Here is a 9,439-nt window from a genome sequence, read left to right on the forward strand (position 1 = left end):
GTCACCACATTAGCAAGAAAAGTGCTGCCTCTAGTTGCTACTTCTCTATGTGTATTATCTTAGAATATAAACCTCTGGATGGTAAGAGCAACCTTTGCTTTTGCATTTGTTTCCCCAAGCTAAGTAGATACTTGGCTTGCATTAAAATACTTTTGCATTCATCATAAAGACCCAAGTTCCGAATCAAATTGTTAAATTTGCCATTAGAGTTTGGGGAAGACTAGAGTTGTAAAGAAAAGCTTCTTGGAGGAGGTGGATTTGATTTGAGTTTTGAAAGACAACACTCAAATTTTGTGCTAACAGGGGCATGAAAATCAGTGCTTTTCTTCAACCACAATCCTTTTCTCACCAATGTGAAAAGAGACCAACTAGCCTGAGAGAGCTAGCCCAGCTTCTTTGAGTTTCTTCATTTCTACATGGCATCAAGGCTACTGATTGAACTTCCATCCAGTGAGTCAGTTCTCATTCAGAACTACTCGGACTATATTTCAATCAAAAACTCTCTGTTCTAAAATTTTCTCTTTTAGGGCAAAACATTTCCCCAATTTTCTCTGGCTTCACTTGCAAATGAATTTGAATCAGAACAAAAATTAAAGCCAAGAAGGCAAGGTTATTCTGCTACCACACCAGCAGGAGATGAGAAAGACTACAAAGACAGCAGAAATGATTGCATTCAATAAATCTCCTGGCCCCTTCTCTGGACCCCTGAAATTGAAGCATTTTCCCTTTGCATTTGAACTCATCAGATCTACAATTAGTACAAAACATGAACTGAAAGCCCACTGTTTTTAAAAACTGATGATTATGATTTAAATATAGTTAGGGCAGTTTTAAATAAGGACTGGATGGCAAGTCAATCAGCAGCCTTGATGAAACGTGGAAAAGTGAAGTGAGGAAAAAATGAAGAAACTCAGGGTTGCAGGGACAGAGGAAAATAAAAGGATTCTGGGTAACTGGAAAGTGCACAGTTTTCAGAACATGGGGATCCTGCGCATGACTGGCTAATCTCAGCAGTTTTATTTCATGCTCCGTTTCTCATAGTGATCAACAGTGTCTGATGAATGGGTTCTCTATCATGATGGTTTGTTTATAATCTTTGCTCCCTAAGGAACATTAGAATTATCCTCCCCTTATCCTTGCTCATTAGCCCCAGTCTCCTGTCTTTTACTGGGAAATTTAGCAAGATTTTGGTCATTCTCCCTGATTCAGTTCCAAGATTAGAGACATGTCTCCCCAGGAATCCTTAATGGCCCTTCATTTTATTTACTCACTTAGAATTTATCTAAATTTTTCTATAATCGATTTATGCTTCAAATTGGTACCGCCTCTCAGTAGAACAGTCTTTCATTTATTTTACATTTAACCTGTGTTTTTTTAAACTCAATAGAATGAAGCCTACAGCTACTGAGAGGGATAGAAAATAGGAGATCCAGCTGTGTTTATATCTGTTAATTACTGAAAGAAAAAAAGACATTTGCTTTACCAGAATAAAATATAGCCTTAAAGAAGGTATCTTCATTGTATATGTTAGGATCAGCCAGGCAACAAATATTACTTAAACCCTTATTATGTCCTAGTCACTGTACTAATGGCTGAGCTTACAAAGAAAGACAAAAATATGGGTCCCCCCCAGTGAGCTCACATCGTGCAAGATTTCTTTGTTAGCTGAAATAAGAAATATCTTTGTTCAGTGATCCTTTGGTGTATTAAGCAAGGCATAAAATGGGGAATTAGCCATGTGCCAGAAATGTTCATTAAAGCCATGATGGATGTCTGACACAAAATCCAAATGCAAGAAGAAATTTCCAGTGGTGTTTCTTCATATTCTCCTATTAACCAATGACATTGTGCTGATCAAAATGAACCTGATTAGCACACTACAGGTTATACTCGAGGAAATCCAACTATCAATCAATGAATAAGCAATTATCAGGAACTTCTGTGTGCAAAACTATGTGATAGGTGCTGGAGCTACAAAGACAAAAATGAAACAGTTCCTGCTCTCAAAGAGCTTATGTTCAGTCTGTTGTGGGTAGATATCCAAATGCAGGGTATCCTAAAAATCTTAATGCAGTTTTAAGTTTAAAGATTAAAACTTATCGATGTTCTTAAAGCTTAAAACTGCACTAAGACTTTTGGGATCCCCCACATAAGTGTATTCCAATTATGTACAAAACAGGGACAGAGCGGGGAAAGCAGCCACAGTTGATTGGATCTGGAAATGTAGAAGGTGGCACACAAGCTGAATTTGGAAAGAAGTAAGGCATTCTATGAAGAGGTGGAGGTGAAGGGAATTGCATCCCAAGCATGTGACTGAGTCAGTATAAAAGCTCAGTGATCAGTATTCTGTCTAAAGAATGGCAAGAGAGTGAGTTTGACCAGACCATAGACTCCAGGAAAGGGAGCACTTTATAATAAGCCTGGAAAGATAATTTGGGGCAAGATTTTGAGAAGCTAGAGAAGTTTAATATCGACTCTTGAGGAAATAGGGAGCCTGGTACTTGTTGAGCAAAAGAGTGACATGGTTAAATTTGCCCCTAAAGTAAGTCCATAACCAGGCAAAAGAAAAATACAAATTATTCAAGAATCTATTTGGCCTACATTGTAACACACAAGTAAGACACATCAATTATAAGATACATTAGTAACAGATAGATAGTTTGTGTCTTCTTCTACTATCCTTGTGATCCCAGAAGAATGCAAGGAAGTCATCAGTTTATTGTGATCAGTCTATGAGAAAACACAGGACACAAATCCTGGGTCACTTTGGTTACAAATTCATCACCTAGGGTCCATCTGCTGGTGACAAGCCCCCAGCTGTTAGCTGGGCTGGTCCTCAGAGAACAAAGTCTTTGGCTGGGATGATGCTCTAAACCTTTCCAGTTTGGCAAGACCCTCTGAGGTTGTATCCTTCCAGCAGAATCTTCAATAATCCAGAGGCAGAGACCCAGATCAGGAGAACATTTCCAGGATTTTGTGATCATATAAAATTATCTCATTTTATCACCACAGCCTTCCATAAAATCTCTGTTATAATGCTTAACTGGAATATGGAGGTGATTATGTCTCCTACAAGACTGCCCTCAAGCTTTATATAAGCCAGATTTAGGGACAGTGTTGGAGGTGGGAGAAAGGCCTATAGTCATAATACAGCAATATTACATAATGCCTTGTTTTATAGGCTATCATATACTTTAGTGATCTCCCTATCTATTTTATTAGCTTCTTGGAAGTTCTAATGATACCTCATCATGGAATCACAATCCAGACTCCTCAGTTTACCTAGGGAAGTAGGTAAAGGGAAAGTAAGGGAAGTGAAAGGGAAAGGGAAGTAAGGAGGAACAGATAAAAGAAAGAAGGAAGGAAGAAGGGAGGAAGGAAGGAAAAAAAGAAGGAAGGAAGGAAGGAAGGACTGAGAAAAGACAGAAAGAAGAGGATTCAGAGAAAGCTTCCTCAAATAGGTAGCAGTGGTTCTGGGAGCTTTATTAACTGGCTAAGGATTCATCAGGTGGAGGGAGATATGAAGATATTTTGAGCTTAGTGAACATCACAGATGCAGGTGGGAAAGTGTGCTTGTAACAATTCCCAAATTTATGACATTGCCTTTTGTGCATTCTTCAATTCCAAAGACAAAGTGTAAGTTCATTGCCGTACGTAGTAATTTGACTGTAGGTGTTTCCATTTTTAAGTGCTGATGGAACTTGGCTCTCTACCCTCAGATGAATGAGTTGTGAAATTCCAATGTACTTCTGGATATTAAAACATGCTTTTCCTTTCCTAATAGCCTATAATCAAGGCATAACCTGTTAGCTAAATAGTGAATGCAAACAGAACATTACTTGGGGTTTTGCTAATGTTCTTCCCACTCACCCCCTGTTAACAGCCAGTTTTGTAGGCAGTCAGGAATGGAAAGGTCATGGGAATTGAAGTTGAAGATCCTTTGTAAAGAAGGCAGCTTCTGGAAAAAAATCAAACTAAATGGGTTTGTTTTTGGCAATCTTCCACTTCTTGTTCTGCATCCCTCTCTTACCTTCTTCCTCCTTGCCCCCAAATCAACTCAACTCTCTTGAGTGCCCATTTACTCATTCATTCACCTAAGCATATTTGTGGCACAAAGGTAAGGGCAATGAGCTTGAAATCAGCAAGTTGACTTCAGATTCAGACTTTAGACTCTTTCTAATTGTGTGATCCTGGGCAAGTCACTTAACTGCTGTCTGCTTCTGTTTCCTTAACTGTAAAATGGCAATAACAATAGCACTTTCCTCCCAGAGTTGTTGTAAGGATAAAATGAGCTGTTATTTATTATGTGTTTTGCAAATCTTACAACACCATGTAAATGACAACTATTATCACTATTATTATCATGTGAGCCAATGTTTATTAATCATTTATTATTTGCAAACTACAGAACTAAGTAGCGAATACTCTTTCTGCTATCAAAATATGCATCCTACCATCAGGAATATAACAAGTTTAGAAATAATTATGATGTAAGGTGGAGAATAGAGTCCAAGGGGAGACCTTAAAATGGTCTAGGAAAATCTGAGGAGATAGAATATACTTTCCCTTAGCAATACTGCCTTATGTTTTGAGTTCTTTTTTTTTTTTTCATTTACAAGTGTTATATTTCCATAAAATAGGCTTTGCCATCTGAGTGTAGAGTCCATGAGTGATACTTCTGTGAATTTCTTGTAGTACCTATAAATACAATGGAGCAAGGAGTCAGAAAACTTAAGAGATCACTGACCTGAGACTTCTCCTTTTCTACTTATCCCACTCTCCCTTATGTCATAGTGATTTGTTTATATGTCTTTTCTATTAGATCATCAGAAATGATTAGAGAGAGCTCCCCACTATAGTATCCATCCACTCTAGCCCCAAATTAATCCCAAACATTTGGCCATGAAAGTAAAGGAAACCATACTTTGAAAATACAGCACTCCCAGTTAACCCATTTTAGAAATGGGTTAAGTAAAGATACTCATGGATTCCCCCGAGTTTTCTCTATCACTTGGCCCCATCACCATCATGAAGCTATTTTTTCTATGTAGCAGAAAGCCTTCACATAATTTCTTGTCATTTTCCTCTTTTCTTTAAAGGTAAAATACTAGTAATAAAAATTAACTTTTAACACACACGCACAGCATTAAGGTTTAAAATGTGTATTCACAATAGCCCAATTAAGCAGGTAGGATGAATATATCTATTCCTCTGATACAGGTAAAAAAAACTGAGTCTTATCCAGGTAGATTGGGTTACCTGAAATCACCTGGTCAGTAAATGTTTTAGGGGAAAAGAGGAATTAAATCCAGGTCTTATTTGAGGTCCAGAAGGCTGTCCACTATGTCAAACAGTTGCTCCCCATCTGCTATAATAGTCCTTACACTTTTTGCCTACTGAGATTTCACTTTTCAAAGCTAAAATAAACATCAATTCTTTTAGTCTTTTCTTATATATTTTGTTTACCATCTTTTTTCTTGTCTGATCAATCTCTCAACTGATCAATCCATAACTTACACTATTTCACATTATTTCTTCAAGTCTGCATATCAGTCCTATGTTTTTAAAAAATTATAAATGTCTCTTTTGGAAAAACTTCTGGCCAGTTTGCTCTCCGCTCTAACCCATAGATTTTTTTTTCCATAGTGATTGCATAGCATTGCATAGCCCTTCCCCACCTTGTGTTGGTATGAAATCTTGCCCCGAACTTCTGGCTGAATTTAGTGTGATCTTTTTCTGATTTATTCTTTAGCATTCCAAAGTTACTTGGAATTCTGATCCATTCATACTCATTCCAAATCATTGACCCTTGTACAATTACTGTGGGTTCAATTCTTTGGTAGTTACCTTAGGAAAATACCTTTTAGCCTAGATTGTAATTTTTTGCCCTGGCATTCAATTTTCCCCCCCTACAATCTGACCTCATCCTATTCATTCATGCATGTATACATGCATTCATTCATTCAAAAGGTAAGTGTTATTATGTGCAGAGTACTTTGTTAGGCCCTAGAAAAGACAGGGAGTTTAAAGAAAGAGAAAGTAAGCCTTAATGCAGCTTACAATCTATCTTTCTGACCTCCCACAAACCCATTTTCTGCACTTTTTGCTCCATCTAGATTAGGTTCCTCATTGTCTCCTGAAAAAACCCTAAACATTTCTAGCTGTGTTCATGGTGTTTTATCCAGTTAATACATCCTTGCATCCTAAAAGAACCTGCTCAAGTCTCTCCTTTACAAAGGTATTCTGGAGCCAATCAAACCAATTCAGAATGCCAATTATTAAAATTTAAATGTGAGCATTTGCACCTTGGAAATTAGCAAATGCTACAAATGAAGACTCCATTTTGTTTTGTTTATTGCTTGTCTCGACTTAAGGGATGAGAAGAATGTTAATAATATAGATAAAACCAATAAGTTCGTCCTGTGGGTGCATGTGTGTGTCTATATGTATACATAGAGGACTAAATATGTACACACATATACACGTCTGTGTATACATGTCTGTGTATACACATGTTTATTTTTGAAGAATTAATTAATTCTTACCAGTATACTCATGTACCTTCCCCAGGAGTCCTTCCCTGCCCAGTGCTGCCTATATTGACCTCTCCCAACCCAAAATTCTTGGGTACTACTTAATAAAAATACCATTTACTCAGTATCTTTTTTTTCCAAATTAAACTCTTTTCATTACTCCGCTATGAGGAAAATGACTCAACCCAGTACAAGTGAGCACCTGCTCCATTAGAATGATAGAAAGTATCTCTGTCTATGCTGAGAGGTTAAGTGATTTTCTTTGGATTACAGAGACAAGGTGTATCTGAGGCAATCTTGAATTCAGGTCTTCTTAGGTCTGAGGACAGCCCAATAGCCACTGTACAATGCTCTCTGTCATTGGTTACTTTTTTGGGGGCAATATTGCCTTATGTTTTAAGATCTCTTTTCACATACATCCACTGCATTTCCCTAAGCAGGCTTAACTCTGAGAATGAGAATGTCCATGAATTCCTCTGTGTATCTCCTTTAGCATTTAATGCTATGTAACCAAGGAACCTTGGGACCGCTCCTTTTCTACTCACCACTTTCTCCCTTATATCATAGTTAAGTGTTTATAGATCTCTTCTCCTGTTAGAATATAAATTCTTTGACAAAAGTCTGTATTACAGATATCTTTCTATCCCTAGTTCCTAGTGCAGTACCTCGCACTCAATAGGTATTCAAATAATAATCTTTGATTTCCTGAAGTTCATTCCCCTAGTTTATAGTTGAAAAAACAAGGGGCAAAGGGTCATGAGGTAATATTCCCCAGCTCTCAGTGACAAAACTTGGAAAACTCAGATGTCAAGAGTCTTTATCCAGTATTTCAGAATTACTGAAATTGCTTGCCTCCCTGGTTGGCAATGATCCATAGAGCTTTCTTCTCAGTCTTAGATCCCCATCCCCCTATCAATGCTACATCCTTCTAACAAATAGGTATTATCTCTGGTTTGATACGGCCTGGCCCATTCATACCCCACTGTTTGGTGAGAATGTCTTGTTGGACTCTATCAGAATCCAGAAGCCATCATAAGAAAGGGATCTTATGCCAATAGCCAAGAACAATAAATTTATCTGTCTGTACAATGGAAGGCAGAGAGAAGCGCCATAGCCATAGGAGGCAAGAGAGCAGAGCATTCCAAAGGAATGAGAGACAGATTACTGAACGGCTAGAATGTTTGACCTAATCTATCTGATGATGTATCACCTCCTTCCCACACTCCAAAGAGTATATAATGAATAATAGTCCCACCTACCTGCTTTTCCATCATTCCCTTCCTCCTCCACCTTCTCAATCAGAAACAATCCAGATATTTCTCAAACCTATCTTCCCTTTCCATTGCAGCTGCTTTCCCTTATCCCCATTGCCATCTCAGTGGGGTAATAATGAATAGAGTGGTAAATCTGGAATCAAGAAGATCCAAATTCAAAAATAGCCTCAGATACTTATTCTGTAACTTTGGACAGGTCACTTAATCTTGTGATATTTTTTAAACCAACCTTGCCTTTCCATTGCAGTTGCTTTCCCTTGTCCCCATTGCCATCTCAGGGGGGTAGTGAAAAGAGTGGTATACCTGGAATGAAGAAGTCCCAAGTTCAAAAATGGCCTCAGATACTTACTCTGTAACCTTAGACAAGTCACTTAATCTTGCCTTAGTTTCCTCAACTGTAAAATGGAGATAGCACCCACTCCTCAGAGTGGTAGGAGAAATGAGATAGTATTTGTAAAAAGGATTTATAAATCTTAAGAATTATATAATTAGTAGTTATTATTAATTACTTGAGTGACATAGTCTCAAAGGTTGATTATTCCTTATTTAGCAATAACATGCCCTGAGCAAGAAACTTTTGATCAAGTACAGTCAATCCTTGTAGAGATTACTGGGTAGAAAGATCAGCCTAAACTCAACTTCTCTCCTTTTCTTTTTTCCCCTGCAGAAAACCAAAAGAGATGTCAATAATTTTGATCAAGACTTTACCCGAGAAGAACCAGTCCTCACACTAGTTGATGAAGCAATTGTTAAGCAGATCAATCAAGAGGAATTCAAGGGGTTCTCATATTTTGGAGATGAGCTGCTCCCTTAAGAAGCTGCCCCAGGATACATGATTCAGGAGACTGCAGGAAGCGTTTCCATGAAAGTCAAATTTCCTGAGATTCAGTAATTCATGAACTACATCTGCCAAGAGCCCACACCCCCCACTTTCAACTCTATTTATTGTATTTTTGCTCCCATCTCCCCCAGGCTCAACGTAGCCCAGCCTGGTCCATTTTCCACCTTGTGACCCAAAGACATTTTAATTTCTGTTTCACCAAGGAATATGAAATCACTTTGTCCCAGAAATTGTAAATGTAACACACTGACATATGTTTTTACCATTTGCAAGTCTGGTTCAATCCTAGGGGTCACTTGTGAAGGATGCAAATTTCATGCTTTTTACTGAATAGGAAAAAGGAAGGAGGAGGAGTAGAAAGAGAAGGAGGCAGAATAGGAGGAGGAGGAAAAAGAGGAGAAGAAGAAGAAGAAAAAAGAAGGAGAAGTAGAAGAAGGAAAATGAAGAAGAAGAAGAAGAAAAAAAAACTACTTTTTTGGCTGTGGAGAGATGGAAAATTTCCCTTCTCATAAACTGGTATTTCAAGAAAGAAATTAATATTAATTTTTTATGTCAATTTGATTTCCAGTTAAGTTGTATATGAAATTAGTAGAATATTTGAAAAAATCAAACTATCTAAAAATGAGAAATTTTGTTATCATGTTGGTGGTTATTAAAGGGCTAAAGTACAATGAGAACCAAATTATCCAATCAATACAAAACATTATAGCTTTAGTAGAGAGGGGTCTTCATAGGGATCTCCATGTGTTTATAGATAGATGAACATGCAGCACTTCTCCCAGCTAGTGAGA

At 37.7% G+C, this 9,439-nt stretch overlaps 1 protein-coding gene across 1 annotated transcript in view; it reads left to right on the forward strand.

Moving 5' to 3' along the window:
• The window catches only part of PRKCE (protein kinase C epsilon), a 648,280-nt gene extending 639,178 nt beyond the window's left edge, over positions 1-9,102 (forward strand). Inside the window, exon 15 of the mRNA XM_003758303.3 lies at positions 8,475-9,102. Within this exon, the coding sequence (XP_003758351.1) occupies positions 8,475-8,621 (147 nt within the window). The 3' untranslated portion in view covers positions 8,622-9,102. The remainder of the gene's footprint in view (positions 1-8,474) is intronic.
• Positions 9,103-9,439: the final 337 nt, after the last annotated feature.

This window comes from Sarcophilus harrisii, chromosome 2 (assembly GCF_902635505.1).
Source record: "Sarcophilus harrisii chromosome 2, mSarHar1.11, whole genome shotgun sequence".
Taxonomy (NCBI): Eukaryota; Metazoa; Chordata; class Mammalia; order Dasyuromorphia; family Dasyuridae; genus Sarcophilus; species Sarcophilus harrisii.